At 34.1% G+C, this 24,243-nt stretch overlaps 1 protein-coding gene across 1 annotated transcript; it reads right to left on the minus strand.

The window, feature by feature from the left end:
* Positions 1–14,194: 14,194 nt before the first annotated feature.
* Positions 14,195–19,953, minus strand: LOC131857618 (uncharacterized). Its single transcript, XM_059210304.1, has 5 exons — positions 16,395–19,953; positions 15,213–15,282; positions 14,619–15,129; positions 14,293–14,502; positions 14,195–14,239 (listed from the first exon to the last, which is right to left on the minus strand). The coding sequence occupies exons 1-5, from the start codon at positions 19,951–19,953 to the stop codon at positions 14,195–14,197; spliced, it is 4,395 nt and encodes a 1,464-aa protein (XP_059066287.1).
* Between the last annotated feature and the right edge of the window lie 4,290 nt (positions 19,954–24,243).

A 24,243-nucleotide genomic window follows, 5' to 3' on the forward strand; every position in this document is an offset into this window, starting at 1 on the left:
TCTATTTTGGGGCATACCTAAACCCACGCCCTGGAAAGGTTGGATGTCAAAGTAGTTCACATGTTTTCCTAAAACAAACTCAACATACAATTTTTTTATGAAGTAGAAGGGGACATCAAGATTGTTGTTGTGTGGTTTGTCAAAAACCATCCACCAACAATCCCAAAAGTTTTTCACAATACCATCATTTGTGCACTATTTAATAGATTTTTTTTTTTTGGGGTCTACGGGTTGACCAGTGCGGGGAATCACAAATAATGGACATAGGTTTATTTTCTTCCTTTAAAGGAGGAGGAACAGGAGAAACCCTACTAGGTTGAGACATAGAAGATGCCAAGCACTTTCCTTTGAAAGATATAGGAGGTATGACTGAGGCATATATAGGAGGAATAGCAGGAGTAGAAAGAATACTAGGTCCATTATGAGGAGGAGGAATATCCATATGTATAAGATCTCTAGGTTTACTCAAGGCATGTATAGGAGGAATAACCTCTTATGCCATAGCCAACTCTCATCAATTTGTGCAATCAAACATGTCTTCTCATCGGAGTTCAAATGAAAGATATTACCTTTAGTCTGTGTACCGGTTGCAATTTCCAATCTAGATCTATTGATAATCTTTCATTTTTCATCCTTGAACTGTAACCGAAATCCCTTATCCACCAATTGTCCTACACTCAAAAGATTATACCTTAAACCTTCAACATAATAAACATTATTAGTGTTATTTTTACCATCCAATGATATTGTTCATTTTCCCTTGATTATACATGCTTTGTCATCTCCAAATCTACCCAGACCACCATCATATTCTTGCATAGATAAGAACTTCATTTTATCTCCAGTCATATGATGTGAATATCCACTGTGAATTACCCATTCATCCTTGTCTTCAATTTTAGCAACAAGGGCCTTCTCTTCATGTATCGGATCATCTTCCTTGATAGCCAAAAATACCCATTCCTTTCAATTGCCAGACCCACTAGCTGAATCTTGTGTCGATTCATCATCAAAATCAGTCACACCTTCCTCATCCGCATAGTAGCATGATTTGTCTATGTTTCTCCCATACTTATGCTTGTTCCTGATAATCATGGTTAGGCCTAAAAGATCTTCTATCTCTTTCTTCAAAATTTGAATTCTTTTCAGGAAATCTAGATGCAAAATGACCTATCTTATTACATGCAAAGTATTTAAAAGGTGATTTTCCTTCATACTTACTTCCTGTGGGTTCTTTAAGTACTCTTCTAGCATATAAGGCTTCAAGTTGCTCAAATTATTCATCTTCTTTCTTCATATCCTCTAGTTCCTTTACATATAAAGCTTTCCAATCACTCTTGCTGATAGATGATGTAGATGCATGAAAAGCAGGTTTAGATTTCACAACTCTAGAAGGTCCAAATCTCTCAAGCTCAAAAGCAGATAATTTCCCAACCAAGGTATCCCTATTAATAGAGGTGTTTTCCATAGTTCTCAACTCATTGATTGTAGTAGCCTTCATCTTATAATTTAGAGGCAAAGCTCTCAGTACTTTAGAAACTATTTCATCTTTGCTTAGAGATACATCACAACATTGAATTCCCAAAACAATCTCATTAACTCTCTCCATAAAAGAAGTAATCCTTTCATCTTCTTCCATCTTCAGGTTCTCATAACTTACTCGGTAACCATCAAGTTTAACAATTTTAACAGTAGGGTCACCTTTATTCAGAGTCTCCAATTTGTCCCATATAGCCTTTGTAGTTGATTTGTCAGTTAGTCCCATTATTTATTGATCAGAAAGTGCACATAGAAGGGCTTCTCTAGCTCTACAATCATTCTCAAGCTCTTTATCCAGACCTACCGGAGGAGGATTGCTAGATGCCAGATTAAATGATGTAACACCATTCTCAGTGATCTCCCAAATATCTTTTCCAAGACATCTTAGATGAGTATCCATTTGAATCTTCCATACCCTGTAATTTGTTCCATCAAACCTAGGAATTTCTTTCCGGAAAACAACAATAGATGAACTAGATGAACTTGAACTGCTAGATGCCATAGGATCTTCCTCAAGTGGTTAAGATTCTACAGAGAGGACCAAGCTCTGATACCAATTGTTAGATAGCTCAAATAACCAGAGGACAATTGAGAGGGGGGGTGAATCAGCTGTCACTAGATTACAAAACTTTAAGCATTTAAATCCTTATTACCGGAACACATATAAACTTAATACCGGAACACATATAAACCAAATACCGGAATAAATGATATAGTAATTAAACATAGACATAAATCATAGAACGGTTACCATCCATCCAAAACACATGACACCAAGATTTGTATGTGGAAAACCCGGTAAAGGGAAAAAACACGGTGGGAAGCCTACCCACAGTCAGATAATACTTCTGTAGTAAGTATGTGATTACAATATGAGGGACCTGCACATGCAGGAAGGCCAACATCCTAGAGCACGCTTCTCATCACAAAAAAGAGCATCACTGACTACAAAAGCATCGGAATACAATCCAGAAAGAAGAGTGAACTACAAGTATAGCATCTCCTATGCCTGAGTACAGTTTTAGTTAAGCTCAATATCAGAGGCCTTAAACCTCTTACAAACCTAATTCGATCACCTATGATTGAACAAACCTTCTATATATGATTACAACATTATTCGCACACAGATAAACCTATATGCTTTTCCTATATGTCATACATAGAGATATTACATCATATTTATACCAACCTTGGACCTAAACAATTAGGTCGGCCACCAAAAATATAATACAATAAGTTCACAACATAAACCCACAATCCAATGATCAACCAAGTTGACTAAACCCACAATCCAATGATCAACCAAGTTGACTTAGGCCAAAAAAAATGTAAACCAATCATTAAATACCATCAGTAATGCATCAGGAACATCCTCCAACACGTTATAGAAACTGGTCCATAACCTAGATAACACCAGACCCAAAATAAGTCACCATAAACCAAATCTAGCACCACTAATGAACTGGAACACAAACATGATAGCCAACAACATCTTGAAAGCCATCTAGAAGTCACACCAACGTCACTTATCATGTGCATCAAAAGATCTTCAACAAAGCTCTTCTGGTAAAACCCTTACCGGTGACCAAAAGGCTTACTAGAACAAATGATAGCTCCCGAGTCATCAAATCCCAAACTAATTGATCGTGATACACATCTGAATAGCATGAATGATAGATCCAAACTAATTCCATGAACCAAAGCATACCAAATCCTACCAGATCAATAACATAAACAACCACACTACCAGAACCAACCAGAAACCAAAACAACTAGTGTTGCCATCAATGACAAAACATCAATGCAACACATAATCAATTTCTCCAAATTTCCAACAACATGTCCCATAAATACATCCATTTTTGGATAGGCAACCTCTACATTTCTCAAATTCAGCTCTGGGGCCCAAGGGCAAGGAGAAACCTTTCTCCCACCATATAAAAGAATGTGGCACAATAGAGAATACCACCTAAATCGAACAACAAGACTACCCTTTTGGATATCAAAAAGGGATTCATGAATAAAATTGGAAATGAATGAGGAAAAGTTGAAGAAGGTGATGGTATAAGTGTGTTGGATTTTAGTGGTCAACATCATAAGATGCATAGGCATCTTGGACTTTACATCGATTCCCAACACTTGACAAAGTGCAAAGTAAGTGTATATGAAATAATCCTCAAAAAATTCATAATCAAAGGGCTCAACATCTATCTTCCAAAATGTAATAGGCTTCCCCTCCCCCTTCTTCCTTCTATGAAATGGAAACCATTTAACCTCGAAGCTACCTTTTTCCCTATCATATTCCCTCCCTAGAGATAGAAAATCAATGGGCACACGAGTTAGACAGTTGTAATACTGGGAGTAAACTAAGAGTGGGGGGGGGGGGTGTTGAATCAGTTTACCATCAGAAATCAGAACTAATGCATATCAAAACCATTAAACTGGAGCACAAAGAAACCAACATAATGAAGGATAGAACATGAAAGCACAATACACACAACACCAATATTTTGATGTGGAAAACCCGGTAAAGGGAAAAACCACGGTGGGAAACCCTACCCACAATCAGATAATACTTCTATAGAAGTATGTGAAATTACATTGGGGATTACACTTGCAATCAGGCCAACCGCCTAGAGTTCTCTGCTCATCACAGAAAGAAGTCTCATTGACTTACAAAAACATCAGACTACAATCTGAAAAGAAAGAACTGTGAAAGTAGCATCTCCTAATGCTTGATACAGTTTCGGTTAAGCACAGATGTCTGCCCTACAATACAAAAACCTTCACCAAATGACATATCACTTGTTTTCATATAAAGCTTCCTATAATAATGTAGGCATAACCATCGATCCCATCCATGTATCCATATACAAATTACATGAATAAGTCACCTATAAATACAAATCATAAACCTTATTAACAAGGTCAACTAAACCCTAAACCCATAAACCCATAATAACAAAAAATACATTACATGGTATCACCGTACCAATATTATGATTTAGATTACATAGCATGGACCTAAATCAAGTAACCAAACAATTACATCTGTTGGAAATTCCGCTAAGACCAAAATCCAACACGCTTCACCAACCAATAGAAACTGTTAGTGAAGTAACACAAAAAGTCCAACCGGATCCAAATAGGACCACCATAATAGCACGCCATAATAGCACGCCAGCCAATGTAAAGTCACCAAACACTCTGATTATGATTAGAAGTAGCTTCAACATGATAGAAACCGATTCCATAAGCTAGACCAAAATCGACTGACCAAAACACCAAATATCACTTACCGGTAAAGCTATCTGGTATCGGGAACTACCAATTGGGAACATAAGCGATAGTTACCAGAGCACCAAAATATGAACCAATAGAATATGGAAAACAAATAACCATCTAGAGTAAGCATCCAAAACCAATTCCAGAGATCTGATCATACTGGATCAGAATCATAGCCAAAACCAAGATGATCACCAAGATTAACCGGGATAGGTCCAACCAGGTTAGCCTCCAACCGGGATACAATGTTGACATCAATGACAACACTTAACCAAATCTAGCATATTGCCAACAATTTTCCCCTTTGGCATTAATGACAACAATGAATGTGAAAAACATCCAAGTGCCAAGGAATGCCAATAATCTCCCTCAAAGATATGACCAATTTTCACATGAATACTACCTCTCCCCCTTTGACATCAATGACAAAGGATGGATACTGAACCAAAAATATTTAACCAAACAACTGACTACTCCCCCTGAGTAGTAGCATCATCTCATCAACCCAGATCAAAGAAAATATCTGATAAGCTTACTGGATTGATGCATTCCAACATCTCTAAGTCTCTTCCAGAGGGTTGGTAACCCCCAACTGATCTCTGAGATATTCAAAATTATCTTTGGGTAATGGTTTAGTTAGAATATCTACAGTCTGGTCCTTAGTAGGCACATAAACCAATCTGACTTCCTTTGCTTCAACCTTTTCCTTCAAGAAATTGTACCTTATAGAAATGTGTTTTGATTTGGAATGAAATATCGGATTCTTTGACATATCAATAGCAGTAGTATTATCACAGTGAATAACAATAGGCTCATCATAACTTACCCTTATATCTTTTAACATTTGTTTCATCCATAAAATCTGAGTACAGTTGGTAGCAACATCTACATATTCCGCTTCAGTAGTAGATAATGAAGTACATGATTGTTTCTTGCTAAGCCATGAAACCAAAATAATCCACATGAGGCATCTAAGCTATGTCACTAACCCGATCACTATGGTGCACAACACAAGGAAACCAAGGGCGCACACCTTGCAATAATCTCCAAAGATCTGATCTTTAGAATGATTTAGTTTCACATACTTGGGAGTCTTGGAATTTTCTTGATTTACTGACTCTTTCTGTTGTTCCTCTGTCACAGTTGAGTTTTCTGATGTTACTGGACTAATACATTACCGGTTCAGGTTTGATAAATTCATCTTCTGGTCCATAGTCATATGATCTAATCTTCTTACTTCCATGTTCATCCACCTTGACATTTATGCTCTTCGTTATCCTATTCAATTTTTTGTTATAACATCTATATGCTTTGCTCCTAGTAGAATAACCCAAAAATATACCTTCATCACTTCTAGGATCAAATTTTCCCAATGCATCATCTCTTCTAATGTAAAAGTTACTTCCAAAAATCCTGAAATATCTGACAATAGGAGTATGACCAAACCATAATTCATAAGGAGTCTTACCGATATCACATTTTATGTGTACTCTATTGAAAGTGTATACTGTTGGGATCCAAGAACACTGAGAGAGGGGGGTGAATCAATACTGTTCTACCGGTAAGATAAGATTTTATGCTTTTATACCAAACACATATAAACCAGTAAATAAATAAACATATAACTTGAAGCAAATGAACCATCCACACGATCAACACCATAACACACATAATTTATACGTGGAAAACCTCAAAGAGGAAAAACCACGGTGGGATTTGTGACCCACAATATCAATTCACTAGCCATATGAAAGATATTACAAATAATGGGGGTCTGCACATGCAGGAAGGCACACTACCTAGAGTACACTGCTCATCACTAAACAGTCTCACTGACTACAAGCTTTTGCTTAAGTAAAACAATGAAAGTGAACTCACAAAATGCATTTGCTTTGCCAAAAAGAGTTCCGGTTATAGCTCTGCTCTGTACCGGTTCATAAACCCTAAACACTACTACCGATATCACCTTCCCTCCAAGAATGTCTTACAAAACATTTATAGATCATTGCATGATACAACATTCGCATACAAATTATGTTCACATTCCACAATCCTCACAAGTTCTATCCTTGCATAACCCTTAATGATTTCATATCTCACATCTATATCATAATGTCCTAACACACTAACCTATATACCCATACAACAAATATGCCTTATGTCAGCTTACAATGCATTACAAAAGATATATAATGTCGGCTTTATACAATAATTACAAAATGATTTTCTAAATAAGTCTTCCTTGATGTTGGCTTCGTGAAGTGTTGGATGCCGGTGTCAGTGCTAGTGCTGGTGTATCCATGAATGCTCCAAAGCTGATGTCTGCCGGTAAATGCCTCATAATGCCAGTAAATGACTCCTATCAAATCTTGTTGCCATCAATGACAAAAAAATGAATCCAATGAGTGTCAATTGCCAACAATCTCCCCCTTTGGCATTGATGGCAACACTCATGTGAAAAATGGATTCCTTGCCAGTTCAATTGAAATATGCTCCCCTTGAGCAGTAAACACCTTCTGATATTCTAATATCCTTCCCATGTGTTCCTGTCTGATTTTTCTGATATTATTCACATATATACACACCCCCTTTGACATCAATGACAAAGACCAGTGAAAGAATTCAGAACAAAAGAATGAATAAATACTGTTTATTTTACTGGAGCTTGACTAACTTCAAAATTTCTAGGTAAGCCTTATCCAACAATTGAAGATATGTATCCCAACCATTTTTGAAGATTTTAGAAATGGATACGAGTCTACTTAGTAAGTGTGTTAGTGTTTCCTTCTCTTTGACTTCTATCGGTGTGGGTTTAGCAGTCATATCCATACACTCTCTCTTATGTACACCCAATGAATCTAATATGGGACTCACAAGTCCTCTAAGACTCCTTGCTCTCCGAATGATCTTTTCTTTGTCCTTCTCCAAAGAAAAAATCTGATTCTCCAAGGACAAAATTTGTCCATCAACAGATGTTGTCAGTAATGTTAATCCATCAAAAGAAAATGCAATGTTAGCTATCTTATCATACAACTCCTTCAATTTGCTATCTATTTTAGTTGTAAGAATTTCTATGTTACACAAACCTCAATAAGAATGATTTTTTCTTCTATTTTCTTTTTCTTTGTTTCTATGATTTGATCAAAAGTTGCTCTTTTAGCTGCAGTGAATCTTTCTAAAGCCTGTCGGTCTACAATCTGCCTCAGTGATTGAAAATTGTTAGAAATATGCTCTATTAGTGTTTTGAGCTTGCCGGAAGGGCTTGCTCCATCTTCAATCTTGCAATCAGGGATTAATTTGTACAACACTTTAACTAATTGATCAATTATTCCCTTATCTGCATGTTCCCTCCTTTAATAATTTATGAGTAGTCATCATCATTAACTTAGTTGGACTCATCTTAGTGACTAATTTCTTCTCAACCTAAGAAGTGTCAATTACCAAAACCTTTGTTGGGGATTCAATATTAATTGCCGGTATAGTCTCAGTTCCCTTTACTTTATCCTTTGTAGTATCGGTGGCTTTGCCACTTGGTGCAGTGCCAGTTACCATTGGTGGAGTATTATCCATAATATTTCCTGTAACCTATACATTTACTTCCTCAAAAATGGTTTCTGTCGGTATGGACTATACTCTCTCCTTAGCTGGTTGAGTCTGTATATCTATAGTTACTGTCAGTTGAGTCAAAATTGGAGTTGAACTACCCAAAATACCTTTCCCTTTTGATTTATTAGGAATGGTGGAAGTTGTTGCCTTAACAAACTCTTCCTCAGATGTAAGAAAATCTGGATTTTTTTGGAAGAATTTTGCCCAACCCTCACTGGTCTCATTTATCACTTCATTAACTCTGCCCATCATTAGTCTTATCTGTCGAGGTTTGCTACTGAAAATTGTCCTATTAGCAACATCTATACATCTCTTAATTTAATTACGTCGAGAGGCATCCTATACAATGCCATCACATTGGTGAAACAAAAAAGAAAGGGCAGTTACAGTCTAGCATATGGAATTCGAAGAGTCTTGCCGTCTTGCGTCCACAATGATAATGGTTACGTCCATTAATTGGAATCATAGTGAAAGGACAATGATTTCATTCGTAACCACAATAGAGTCATGCTACTGAAAGACCATCCATTTTGGCTTTTGTAGTTGTAGTGGCAGTGGAAAACCATCTGTTTCAGCTTTTGTAACTGTAGTACGGTGAAATACCAACTGTTTCATCGTCACTATCGGTCTTTTTAAATGCAATTTCATTCTCTTTGCCGTTCATTTGTTTTGAAGATATCTGGCATTCCTTTTACCAGTGATTTGTTTCCAAAATATTTGTTTGCAAAGATAGAAATATAGGTTATAGTCCATATTTGGGCATCTTGCTGAAGAAGAGTACATTATTGGTAAGCGGGCTTTACAAAAAATTTGTTTTAAATTCAGTTTTCCTTTATTGTAGAGGAATTAATGAATGTTTTTTTCTTACAATTTTCAGTGCATCATATTCTGGGGTTTCTGCTCTTCTACATTTTCTCTGCAGAACATTTGTTGCGTGTCTACAATACACTTTATAGTTTTGCCAAAATCAGGTATGCATCCTTTCCAGAATACCCTATTTGCTCATGTGTGCTTCAATGATCATAATGAAATCGAGGAAACTCTCTATTTTTATTTCTTTCACGACCATTAACTATTCTTCTTCTGAATTCTATATCATGGCTAGGGCGCTAAGAAACATCCTCATGATGGCTTAACTGATCAGGTTCATTTGTATAAGAACATCAAATACTAGAGATGATTCACCAAACCACTTCTCATGTTCCATGCCATTTTGTAGCTGGTAAAAAAGTAAACTTCTATCACAAATAGGAAATGACAAAATGATAGACAGACTAAAACCGCAATATGTGCAATGTTGGTTGTATAAATAATAACGCAACTGAGAGTTATTATTTGTAAAAACTAGGACATTCTGATTAGTCTAACATCAAAATGAAAGAGAACAAGTTGAAGTATGAATACATTTAATATAGTTGTTTTAGTTCATACAAAACCTTAATTACAAGAAGATAAAATTTGGTCCATCAGAATTCAAATTTTGTTAATTTGAATGAGTAGTTTGAAATAAATTAATGTGTATGGAGTGTGCATGATACTCATTTCACCCTTATAATTTTAATTTGGATGTCCAAAATAGTGTGAGTTGTTTGAACCTTATAGTGATTCATACTGAAAATCAATATATCTGAGTTGCTAAACACCCAACCATGATTTATTCACAAAAAAATAGCTACACATTTATTGAGTCATAAACACTGTAGAATAGTAGTATATAATTGTCTATAGTCTATTATTTGTGCACAAATCTTGAAATAGAGGGTCATAAATATAGCCAAAGAAAGATCTATGAAAAACCATAAATTATATAAAAAAATAGAAAACGAAAATTATACACTGGTTTTGTCATGAGCATTTATGATAAAATTAGTCAAATTGGACTCTATTTTAAACTGAGGATTTTTATTAAATGGTAAGAAATTGAAAGAAACTATCTGGATTAAACATTACTTTTTCATCTCCTTAAATTTAGACAACTATTTGAATCGCCACCTTTAATCATTAGATAGTTAATTCAGATTGAGTTAATCATTATACTAACAATGTATTCTTGGTGAGGAAACGTAAAGTAGTTGAGCAAATTGAAAATAATCAACTCAAACATTAAATTCACTTTAGGTCAAAAATTAAAATGCTAGTAGTTAAATAGGGCTACTTTTTATTTCATTATAGCATAAATATAGCATGCATGTTGTAAAATCTTCCTTTTAGATAATCGTAGGTTCCTATGACAAATTTTGTGGGCTAATAAAGGTAACCAAAGAGAGCTCTATTTTAAATTGCTGAGGAAACGATGCAATTTCAAACAAGAGACGCAAAGCGTCATGTTCCTACCGAGAGGAGAATAGAAAATGTATGGATGGTACTGGGGAGTGTTAATGTATATGCTAGATATAATGGTAAAGAACAACAAAAGTTAGGTGTCTGTATGATTGAAATGTAGATGGGAGGGGAGAAAAGTAAAAGTTGTATGGTGATCTTATGTTTTGATTAAAATCTGTTTGAGTTAGTTAGAAAGTGGATTTAATTTTTGTTGTAAAGTAATTATATATGATATATAATGATAGTATATTTATATTAACTAAAATTGAGTATCTTGTTTATTGAAGGAGGTATAATGAAAATGGTGCTTTTTAATAAGAAATTAAAAAAAGTTAATATCAAGCAATATTAACTTGTATATTTCATATAAACATTTTGAAATATTATTATGTTCTGTAATAACATTGTATCAAATTGATGTGTATCGTTATTTATAAATCAGAGACCTTTTTTGAAAAGAAATATAAAAAACAAATATTTCATATCACTGAGAAGAACAGATTAAGAATGGTAGCATGAATATTTGCAATAGTAAATTTATTAATTTAGGCATTTTTGTTCTTGTAAAAGACTCTTTTTCTTCTGTGCAATTGTATAATACTAAGAAAGAGGAGAAGTCATACAAGTATCAATCGAGAACAGTGCTTAAATTTATCTGTAGCAGTCACAAGGATATATCTCTTGAGCAAGACTAAATTGTATATATGACCCTTTTCCATGGGATCGATAGGCAAGTCTTTCACTATGCCAAGTATGTGTAATTTGATTGTGGTTATACATAATGACAGAAAATATGTATTTACTTGAGTGGATCCCCATTAAATGGTCCCCCTATCTGTTTCATATAGGATGCATCCGCACTGTAGCAGGAATCTGCTGTACTCCTGCACAAGGCAATTGAGGGGGTAGAGCTCGAAGTCCAAATGTTGCAATTCAAATTAAGTCGATAAATGCAATTTTTCCATTGATATAAAGATGGGGCAAAGATCATGCAATGCAAATCAGACGTAGCCTATTGCATCGAACTAGATGGTGCTTGGCTTATGTGTCCTAGTTCAACTTTTCCTAAAATAAAACAAGCGGATACAAATAAGATTGTACCTGATGCTTCTTCTCCTTCTTTGGCTCATTTCTCTTAGGAGACTTTGTTTTGTGTTTGGTATGTGCTACTGGGTCGTAGCCAGGAGGGACTTCAGGCATTGATTTTCTGAACTGGGCATTTATAATAGCTGCTAAATCAGATTCAAGTAAACCGAAAAAAATACACAAGAAGAGATTAAGGCAATGGAGTGGAATGAAATAAATGATGATTAATTGATACCAGGGCGCGTTCGAATCATACAGTACAGGTGCTCAACCTGTGATTAGAAACATGGTATATATATTAAATGCAAAACTGTAAGGCAAATTACTGGTTTTGTGAAAAATAGAACAGCGTACAAAGTATTAGTAGACTGTTTTCACAGTGATCATAGACTTCTCATAGGGCTAAAACTTTAATGCATGTGGACACCTTAATCAGTTGTATTGTAGAATCTGTTACCCCCATTTGGAGATTTAGTTGGATATAGTAGAAAAAAATTGCAATAATAAAACAGACCTAAACCTGGTTACCCAAAGAAGGGATGTGTTCATTCGGTATGCCACAAAAGCACAAAGAGTCATTAAGTGTCACAAATTAAAGAATACAGAGTCATTAAGTGTCCCAAGAAGTGTGTTTTTAAGTAATCCAAATAATATTTTTTAAAGAAAAATATAGAAACTGGTGCTGGAATAAAATCCAACCCAGACCCAGCAATCCAAAGAACGCATTCCTTTATTATCTCAAAAAATAAAAAGTTATACTTTAATAAAAAAAAATGAATAGGTGTATGAAATAAATCTAAACTGAACTGAACTACAGACACATTTTAACTAAGTATCTTCAAAGATTCGAAATAAAAATAGGTCCAAAGAGTTGTAGTCGAATGGCTTAAAATGCCTAATCATAAGAAGAGCAACTCAAGTTCAAATCACAATTCAAGCAGGCATACTTATAAAGTGTACAAGCAAAAAATTAAAAATTAACGGCTATTCGATATAAATATGAATCTAACCTGACACTTGAATAATTAAGTTTAAACATGGGTTTAATATCTCTAATGTAATCTCTTTATATTTTGTTAGCTTACCGCATGGATATTAATGTATTACAGTTCTCATTCAGTGTTGATCTTATGAGACTAATCGTATGATACCAGTCCATAGATACCATGCCTAAAATGTGAACAGATTGAAAGAAATCAGCACACTAGAATTGTTGAACTTATAGCGTAATTTATGAATTTAACTTTATTATCAATATATGGAAATTTTGGAAACAAGAAGATAACAAAATAACTAAAATCACCACTACATCATAATATAGAGATAAAAAGTAAAACAAATAGTGAAAAAGGTTGAAATAGCCATATGAGTACATGATATGTAAATTCAAATAATGTTACAGAAATGCAGAGCAAATGAGAAGAACTTATTTTTAAGACAACTGAGGCTGACTATTCATGTTAGTGATCTTCCATTATAAGGCAAAGGCTCAGTGAAATCCAAAATTACTCCACTTTGTTCTAATTCTAAGTAGTAGGCTACATAGCTGTAGTTTTTAAAATATATAAACATACATGCTGTACTTTTTAAAATATACAAACATACAGGACTACTTTCTGTCACATGATTTGAAAGATACAATAGCAGACTTAATTATAGGTAATCATAGAATTTGCTGAAAATTTTTAGTTCCAGTGAAATAAGAAGACGTGAATGTTCTTAATTTGTGGAGTCAAAATTCATGCTATAAAAGTTGTAGCTGCTGGCATTTGCTGTGTTCGTATTGAGATTGTAGCAAAGAGTCGAAGACCTGCAAAGTGGGTAGACAATATTTAATAATATGAGAGAGAAGTGTAAGATGGTAAATCTGAGAATAAGAGGAGAGGAATGTGTTATTTGATGAAGGTGTTGTAAGGAGGAGCAACTGCTTACCTGTGTTGTATGTTTCTAGATTAGTGTGTGGTGGCAGAAGTGTGGATGATTGTATTTGTTTGGTTGAGAGTGAACTCTCCTTGGGCAGAGAAGTCACGGAGAACTTCGATCACTTTTGATTTGTCATTTATGTAATCTTGAGGTGATAAGTCTTGTAGAGTGGGCATTAGCTGGACTGCTATAGTGTTCTCTATGATGCAATTGATTTTCTGGTCAGGAGCTGTTGTGAGAGTTGACTTAAGGTGCAAGGAATATTCATGTTTGATGTCCTTTTGGCACTTTGGACAGTAGGCAGTGTTGCCATGGAGCATGCCGAATGTGTCAAACTTGTATTTGCAGGCAGTGCAAGAAGCAATGAAGGGGTTGGAGAATGCATTTGTAATAGTTAATTTGCCTGTGACCTGCAACCATAAGAAGGAAACAATTATATAGCTGCCAAGACGATGGTTTGTTGGCAAACATGTGCAAACTGTGGAACAATACAAAAGGCATGCGAACTGTGTAAAATTTGGTTTTTCTTACCTTGTTGGTTGATTCCATGAGTGCTGTTAGCTTTTGCAATGTTCTTTTGTCCTTGAGTGTACAAATGAATGTAGCAATGCCTGTGCGGAATGCATTTTTGAGATCAGTTCTTTTCACAATGTTTTTGAACAACATTTGTGGAAGCTCATTACTTTGTAGTTTGTTCTCTATTTCTAAATAGTGTTGTGTGAAGTTGGCATTCATCCATAGCTGCAAAATAGGAAAGAAAATACATAAGCATGGTGTGTAAAGGGAAAGTAAAGAATGATGGAGGTTGGTTTGAAAAAAAAGTAGAGATAAGGGAAAGAAGTGTGAGAGCTGTGAACCTGAGCGTTATCATTGTGTGCATCTTTTATTTCCAAAGTGTATTGTACACCAGATCTCTTTGCTGCAACTACCAAAGCGCCTATTGTGCCAATAGGATAGTCACTTGTGTTATTTAGCAAGTGCCTGATTGTGGTGTTTGGGATGAAGTTGTAGTCATGTAAAATACGTGGAATTACTTGGAGAGTGCTTGTGTCCTTGAGGAGAAGAACACAGTCACAATCACCTTTGTCGTAGTCAGTGCGTGGAACAACGTCAAAATCTGATATAGAGAGGCCCATGCCTACGATGATTTTGTCTTCAAATTTGTGTAGTAAGTTGTTGCTGACAGTGAGGGTTATTGTCATTTCACCCTTCAAATCTGTGAGGTCTGCACGAAGAACTTCTCTAGTCTTGTTCACTTTGTCCAATGTTGCTTTGTAGATGACAAGAACATCTCCTTGAAAATTGTTTCCAGCTTTTCTGGCATTTAGGTCGTCGATTGATAATGAAATTTCATTGTTAATTTTGGACCTGTGCAAAGAAGGAAGAGTATTAGTACTATAGTAGTAAGGAAAAAGAGAATGTGTAATGTTTAGATAGTGCATGTATATTACCTTTTGCTTGTGTTCTTGTCCATTATCTCAGACTTTGGTGCTATTGTTGTATGTTGTTGCATTCGTAATGCTGCAGAAAAATAGTAGAGTGTTGAGTAATGATTATGTTATTTGCGTATTTTTGGGAAGGAAAAAAAAGTTGTAAATTGTGAGTGCTCTATTGGGAAAGTGAGTTTTGTGAAAAAATTTGTTGAATTTTGCTTGTTTGAGGCGGATTGATTGAATTTTAAGGATTGTGAATTGTTAGAATAGCTGCGAGGTGGTCAGTCCAATATGCTTCCATCCTATTAATGGTGCATATGTTAGTAGTTGAGTTTGACCATATGTGATCGATTAGTGGCTTATTTATGGTGTGCGTTTCTTTTAAGAGTAAATGTATATTGTACTTTTGCATATGTTTCTCAAGCACTTGTTTGGATTTGGTTTGTGTGGACATGTCAATATTGAGGTCGCCAACAATGTAGAGTAGTGTATTAAGGTCTATGATGTTTAGTATTTCATCAATAATTGTTGTAATTTGTGTAATTGGAGTATTTGGCTTTGCATAAATATTGCAAATGTTTAGTTGTGTAGTTGATAATATTATTGTTAGTGTAATTGCTTCGATATTAGTGGAATGATGTGTTTTGGATTTGGAAATAGGATACTTTGTATTTGTTAATGTTGAGATTCCATGGACATTATACATTGTATACATATTAAAGTGGTTGGCTAGAGGATTTGTTTGAGATGGATGTATGTGTGTCTCTTGTAGGCACAAGATGTCTAAAGACATTAAGATGTTGTCATTGAGTATGTCGAGTGTGTGTGCCTGTAAGGTAGGTGTGTTTAGTGTGCATATTTGCAGGTGGTCAATGTTGTTGGAACAAATAAGTTTGTTGTCAATATTCCATTGTGCAGTTGAAAGTAGACGCAACATTTCTATGTGCACTTTTTTTTTAACTTTAAAATTTGTTGGAGTCAATGGGTGTATGAGGTATAATTTATCAAGTGTTTTAGTTCGTGATAGTGCTGTGTATGTTAAGCCATGTTGTTTAATGCCAGTGGGGTCAAATGCCATAGCATCCATTGTAAGGCCTTGTGATCGATGTATAGTACGTGCACATGAAACTTGAATTGGAAATTGTTTCCTTATTGTAGTGTGTGGTTGTTTATTTAGTTTTTGTATTGCTTTAGTTATACGGAGTATTGGAGTCCAGTTTGTTTGAATGGTGGGATTGTAATAGGGTGCAAGTTTTTTGCGTTGTTGTATTCCTACTGTTGGGTCATTGAAATCAATCCAAATGATGTCAATGTGATTGTGTTTTGTATATATTTTGAAGATTCCATCAGATCCATTGACAAGGCCATCTTGAGTATTGTAATTGCCAGCATATATTTCAACTAGTATATTTGGTTTGACGTGAATTTCGGAAGGCAAAGTAGTTGTGTGGTCATACAAATGAATTGTGTCTATATTGGTTTCTTGCTCATCCAATGCATTGAGGACAATTGTTTCTCCTGGAAGTTTTGTTAGCATTTTATTATTGTGGTTGTGTACATCAACTTTTCTATAGAAGAGGTGAGGTAGTGTTGGGTCAACTGGTGGTTCCTTTAAGCAATGTTGATTAAGATAGTCAATGTCATCACTTGTTTGTGCAGCGACACGCATTTTGTTTAAGATATAGATGAAAGTTTCATCTTTTTGTCGCATAGTTTTTGTTAGTGGGTAGCACTTGACATTGTCAATCCAGAAATTATATGGCAACAAATCTGTAGCAGTTGGCTTGTTTTCAAAGATAATGGAGTCAAGTACTGGTAGTGCTTGGTAGAGGTCACCACAAAATATTGTGTCCAACCCACCAAAGGGTGTTGTGGGTGTTTGCATTATGTCACGTAAACGTTTGTCTATGTAACGGAGGAATGTTGAGCCAACTAAAGATATTTCATCAATTAGCAGGATGCGTAATTGGCTGAAGTGTTTTGACATTGTATCTAGAGTGTCAGTGCTAAGTGGTACAAAGTTTGATTTGTTGAAAGGTATGTGGAATGTTGAATGTAGTGTAGTTCCACCAACATTGAATGCTGCTTTTCCTGTATATGCAGTGAGTAGTCCTTTTGGTTTGTCTGGATCATTGTCAATGGAAGCACTGTAAAGGCGGAGAAGTGTTTGGTAGATAGCTTTTGCTGTGAATGTCTTTCCAGTTCCTGCTCCGCCAGTGAGGAATAAATGCAAAGGCGTTTGCATGTTTTTCATCTTTTTAATGGCAATGTCTTTGACAATTGCTTGTTGCTCTATGTTTAGCATTTGTCTTAATTTGTGGTATTCATTGTTATCAATGATTTGTGTGTGCTTTGCAATTTCAAATGCACCATGGACAACTATATCTGTAGTTTTGAGGCTTTTTTTGTTGATATCAGGTCCTATGTCGTATAGCTCATCTTCATTGAATTTGTTTGGTACATGGACATCGTTAACATCGTTAGGATTTTCTGTATCGAGTTCATTGATGGCTTTGTCAAGGTCGCCCCATGTAGGGTTAATAGTAAATGTAAATTTTGCACAGTTTTTTAGTATTGTTTTCTCATGGTGTGTGTATGCACTTTCCCATGATAGGAAATTATCTTTTAGTGTGGTTTCATTGAGGGTAAATGGTACATATAGCACTAGTTTCTCTCTACAATAGTTTTCTATGTCAATATGTTTGTTGTAATTGATAAACCTTATTATGTTTGGTTTTGCTTTTTGCTTGATCTTGGTGCCATCTTTGTTATAGGTAGCAACAAATTCAGCAAGGCAAATAGCAGCGATTGTGGGTGGTCGTTGTATGTAGTAGTGCATCAGAGATTTGCAAATAATATCTTTAGAGTCATCTAGTTCTTTTCTCAATTGTTTTGGAGGTTTTAGTATAAATGTCCTTTCATCATCAGGTCTTGTGTCAATGAATATGCATTTGTGTGAGCTTTTATTCAATGGGAGGGAGAGGACAATGTGGGCAGCTTGTTGTGATGACATTTGTTGTAAGTTTAGTAGTGCATTGCCAAGTTTCTTTATCATTTGTATTGCATCTATGTTTTCATGTTGATGCTCTTTACGTATTTTGTTGAATGCTTGTGTCATTGACTTGTCAACTTTTGCAATGTAGGAACTGCAATACATTGCTGCTGCATATGCATTTAGTATGAATTGTGCATCTGTATTTGCGTTCCATAGCAAGGGCATTTGTTTGGCAAAGCTATTGTTCCATATTTGTGAGGGCTTTCTTTGTAGTAGTAACGTTGGCCTCTGGATTGTTGACCTTAGTGCTAGGATGTATTCATCCTCAGTTATTTGGATTTCATCTAAGAAGTCTTGCACGGTGCAAGAGGCATCATAATTTTCTATTTGCAATGTGGAATATATTTTTGTAGAATTTGACATTATTTTTTCATTTTTTTCTAATAATGGTTCAAGTATCATTGTGTTTTGCATTGGTGGAAATGGGAAATTGTATCTACAATTTGTCTTTTTGTTTCTTCTGCATTGCTTTGTGTGGTGATGCTTATGTAAATTTGCAAGTGAATTGTCTAAATGTTCTGTGCTACAAGTAATGTACTTATCAACAAACTGTACTATATCTGTAGTTGTGGCTTTCCCGTAGATTGGTGCATCTTTGGTCCATATGAGGAAGTGGTCATGTTCATTTCCTCGATTTTGAAATTCAGTTACTGAGAAGTAGTCACTGATGTCTCCAAAGAAACTATTATCAGATAGTATTAGTTTTTTCATTGCATTTATTCTATGCCTATAGTATCGTGCACATGTCACTGGATCTTTTTTAATAAGTTGGAATTTATGGTTTCCAATTTGAGTAATGTCTCTTTGTTCATCTACTTTTGAGTAGTGTAAATCATGCAGTTGTTGAAGAGTTGTCATCAAGGGTTCCCAATTTTGCTCCGAGCTAGTGAATGTGAGGAAAAAATTTGGTGGCCCTAGTTGTCGGATCATTGCAAAGACATTTTTTTTTAGCTGATGTGTGTAATCTGGAGAAATTCTAATTCTTTTAAAGTCAATGTAACCAATATTTGATTTTAGCATTCTTTCTAGGTTTGGCTTTTCTTTGACATCTTTTGCAATTAGCTTTTTGCCTTTAAGTTGTCCTTTCCGTATTCTTACCCACATTGTTGAGATGACTTGTTGTATAAGGACTTTGACAGTTTTGAAAAATAGGTTAGTTGTGTGATATGCAAATTGTCTATGTGAGGTTAAGAGTTCCCATTGTGCAATCTTTTGGTATGTAAACCTTTTCGTAATGTCATCATCACGTGCGCTGCCAAAAAAAAGTGTTGGGAAGTTCATTTCTTCAGCATATTTGTCTTGGAAAATGCCTATGGGACAATTGTCTTGTGCGGGAGCAATTTCTAGTATTTTATCCTGCATTTGGTGTATGCACCTAGATTCAGTGAATCCGTGTATCAAAGTTTCTGATGGTTGTTCTTCTTCCATGTCACTATCTGTGTCAGTATCAGTATTATTTGTTTGTATTGTTTCTTGGTTATTTGAATTGTGTTGTACGATGGCTTGCCAATCTTTGTTGATTTGCACATTTTGTAATTTGTAAAGTGGTGTGCTTGATAGTTGAAACAAAGCTTGCATTATAAGGTTTGGGCGCACCATTCCTTTCTGGAATGCGTTTTTGTACTCCAGGCGCCTCTTTAGCGATACTGCAATTGTTGTTGTGCTGTCAGTAGATTGTGGTAGTGCTGTTTGTATTATGTCCATATTTGCTGGGACATTAATTATCAAGCCGGTCAAGCCTAGTTGTGGTCTTCTATGGCCTAGTTCCCAAATTTGTGCAAATGCAATTCTCAGTGAGACCAATCGTTCTTCTAGCTGGGATAGATGTTGTACATGTTGCAATGGTTTATTAGTATGAATGTTGTGTGGTGTTGAATATTTTGGTAGCACATGTTGTTGTAATGCATTGTTACAAGTTTGACATATTGTATTTCCTGTTGTAGTACGATCAAATTGCAATAGAGTTTGATAAGTGTTTTTTTCTTTGTCTTTAAATACCCTAGTTTGTTTTTTAAAGTGTAACATTAGGCAAATTGAACAAGTATACTTAGGAGTATCTTGTATTCTGTCTTTAAAAATTCTTACTGGTGACAGTGAACTAGTCCTCTTATTAGTTTTTTGTTGAAATGATGGGTTGATTGCTATTGGTTTGGGGATATTGTAATCATTGGCAGCTTCAATATTTATAAGCTTTTCACTTCTAATTTGTTTTTTTAGTTGACGAAGTGTGATTGTTGAGGAGTTTGTGTTGGTTGATTTTGCTCTTGTACTTATTGTCATATTACCTATTTTGCTTTGTTGAGGTTCAATATGTTGCGTTGACTGATTACTAATGGCTAGGACTTGTTCCAATTATTTTTTTGTAGAACATGAAGGCATAATCTTATCTCTAAGTGTTCTTTTTAATGTGCGCAGTGTTAGCTTTTGTGTGTATTTGGTATTTTCATTTCCTATTTCTAACAGTAGCTCAAAATGCCCTGAAAGTGGATTTGTGTCATGGAAGAGTAAAGAATAGCATTTTGTGTTTGAAAATTCTTTGAAATGCAAATACTTTTTTCCCGTTGTTTTTGACCAAAGACATATTTGTATATTGAGCCAGTTTGATATCCAATGGATACAAAAAATATCTCCCCATAGTCCTGTTTCTTTTTCGTTTGTGGTTGTCATTGCGGACAATCGCATGCGTTGTAGATAAGTGTTTCTATCTCGAAGATGGTGCATTTCATACAAACTTTCAGGGTTGATCTCATCGTTGTATGACTTGATTGCTTCTGCTTCGCATCTTGCAAGGCAGTTTAAGAAATGGTCAATTACACCATTTCGCAATTCTATGGAGGTGAATCGATTTTGTAATAGGAACTCTAGAGAATCGAATAAGCAATCGCCATTGTTGTATTTGAAATTTGTAATTCGACATAGGCCATTGTCTTTTAACACTTTGTCAATGTCACAAGTATTAGCACCTGTCATATGTTGAGATGTTTTGATTTCTATGACTCCTAAGTTTTGTTGAGTTTCCTTTTGCACAGAGGTTTTTGTTTTAAAATTGTGAAGTTAGAATTAATTGCAATTGTTCAATTCCAAGTTTTGGGCACTAAGTACTGAACACTATATACTGCACTTAAATTTATTGTCTACTCACCAATTTTGTTACCTACAAAGTTCGTTACCTGCAATGCAAAAAAATTATAGATTGTCATGGACAATTTGAAAATTCTCGTAAAGCTGAGCGCAAACTTACTTGGCGACATGCTTATAAGTAGACTAATGGTGAACAGTTTCTTTATTTTTGATGGTATGGTAAAGTATGTAAATATATTTCTAGAAAGATATGTCTGTGTATATAGATATTCTTAATGATTTATGGTTACCTAAAAAAGTACTTGTAAATACAATCGAGACAATATTCTTTATATAACACAATTGGAGAAAACAATATTTCCTTAAAATCCTAGATCATAATAGACAATTTGCCTCTATCTTTTAGGAAGAAGACTATTATGTAAAACTATTTAACAATTAAAATGTTCTATGACTAACAATGGAATGCAAATAGGAAACGAAAAATGTGTGGTATGTATGACAATGGCATGCAAATGAACAAAATTTTGAGAATGTAATAAATTTGCATAAAACCATTTAACTTGCAAAAGAAATACTATTTTGTGGAAGTATTTGACATACCTTCAATATTGATAGTTGATGTGGAATATTTGTATATGAAATCCTGGAACAAGTGAAACTTTTATATATTAGTATTAACATTAAAAAGAATTGAATTTTATACAAAAATAAGATTTCTTATTAAAATTATTGATTTCTAAAAATAATTTTTTAATTATTCAAAACAAATGCTTAATATGTTCAAATTATAAATCTGTTATTAAATTTATAAATAAAAATATTTAAAATTAAAAAAAACTATTATAGAAAATATATTATTGTTGTCTTAAAACAAATTTTGCAATCACATAATGATAGTTAAGAATAAAAATAATTTAAATTTATTGAACTGGAAATATAAAAAATAAATAATAATAATTTCAGTACTATATAATATACATTAAATTTGATTTGACTCATTAAACTACTTCTAAACAATTATTATATGAAAGGGATTTTTTCAGCTTCAAACAAAAAACCATTTTATTCAATGTCATAAACTTAATTGTACCCACTCAGTGAACTGAGATGTGAATTTATGTTTAAACAAAATTCTATAAAAAAAAATAATAATTTATTGACCAAAGAAAGAAACCTAGCTAACAATCCATGTGCCGTGTAGAATCAAATTTTCATGAATGTAAGTGTGTCTTCTTAATTTGAAAATTAAAGTATAGCATAAAAAGATTACTTCAACAAGCAATAACCATGAAATTTTAACTATATAAATTAGAAGGTTAAATCATTTTTTATTCAATTTATCATCTCAATTTCTTGAAAATTGCAATGTAGATTAAATCAGTAGTATATATATTTACCTTTTATATGCATGCCTAAATTGTAACTATTTTGCACATACCCTGCGATCATGGCATTCCATGAGACCGCATTTCTGTAAGGCATTCTGTCAAATAGTTAACATGCCTCGTCTATCCTTCTACATTTTGTATACCTGTCCACCAAGGCAATTGAAACTATAACATCTTACAAAAGTGCTTTCTGCTTCTATGGATGTCTATACCCTGTTTGAAAGCTCCTATTTTGGAGAGGCAGTGAGGACAGTAGCAAAACAAGGCAATTTAATTTATTGGAAGGGTAAACCGTAGTATATTACTGTATTGGATATTCGAATCCAAAAAAACTACAATAAAAATTAACTTAACCAAACACCTATAATCACATTAAATTTAGCTGAAGTCAGCTCAAAACAAGTAAAAATGGGGTAAAATAACATGAAAAAAAAAATCACCAGCCTTAAAAAAGAGAAAAGAACCTCAATAGAGATTCATATAAACAGACACAGCTAACAATCCACATGCCTTGTAGATGCCTTTACATTTTCCATTTAACTTGTTTGCTTACCTTGTCTATGTTGCACGTGGACATAATCTGTTACAGGTGGTTCTTAATAAGGAGGTTGGGGACAACAATATAGATTGGGAATAATCAGTTTGAATAGCATATTTTAAAAAAAAACTATATATACAAATCAAACTAAAACTAAAACAAAAAATCTGAAACCATGTAACAATTAATATGTTCTATGCCTAACAATGGAATGCAAATAGAAAACGAACAGAATGAAAGATAGGTACACAGTTTAGTAACAACTTGGAGCATATCAATAGGTGATATAGATTACATTTATCAAAGTAAGAATTACAAGAAAGTTGTATGCATGGCAATGGCATGTAAATGAACAAAAAATTGAGAATGCAATAAATTTCCATAAGACTATTTAACTTGTGAAACAAATACTATTTTGCACATAAATTTAAAATTATTGTTTTTTAAAATTAAATTATTTATTTATGAAAACAATTCCTTAACATATTCATATTAGTAATTTATTACTAAAAATATAAATAAAATAATTTAGAATAAAGAACTAATATACAACATATATTATTGTTTTGTCTTAAAACAAATTTGCAATTACATACTGTTAGTTTAAGATTTAAACCTTTATATTAAAAATTACAAATAAAACCAAACTTGATAAATTTAATAAAAATTTTATTAGAACAATATTAATTCATAACTAAAAATATAATTAATGTATAATTTGGTCTAATTTAATTTTTTACTAATCACAAATTAACAATATTATAATTTATTAGAAGCTAACATCTGGTACAGCTAATTTTGCCATTTGGTATTTAAAAGATAACTGCCAGCCACTGTTTAATATGTGGTAACTCTACAGATACAGGTGTCTAGCCATGGAAAGAGATGCAGATGCCAGCTACATGCGAGGTCTACTTGTCAAGGCTTGAAATGAGATGAGGACTAATGGCGTATTTTTTTTGCAAGGAAGAGACGGTCTACCTT

Source organism: Cryptomeria japonica, chromosome 8, assembly GCF_030272615.1.
Source record: "Cryptomeria japonica chromosome 8, Sugi_1.0, whole genome shotgun sequence".
NCBI classification, from domain to species: Eukaryota; Viridiplantae; Streptophyta; class Pinopsida; order Cupressales; family Cupressaceae; genus Cryptomeria; species Cryptomeria japonica.

Coding starts and splice junctions, on each gene's coding strand:
- LOC131857618 (XM_059210304.1), bottom strand. CDS start 19,953: ATGGACATAATACAAACAGCACTACCACAATCTACTGACAGCACAACA. Junction 15,130..15,212: donor GACAAGAACACAAGCAAAAG/GTAATATACATG, acceptor TTCTTTGCACAG/GTCCAAAATTAACAATGAAA. Junction 14,240..14,292: donor TCATGGAATCAACCAACAAG/GTAAGAAAAACC, acceptor ATTGTTCCACAG/TTTGCACATGTTTGCCAACA.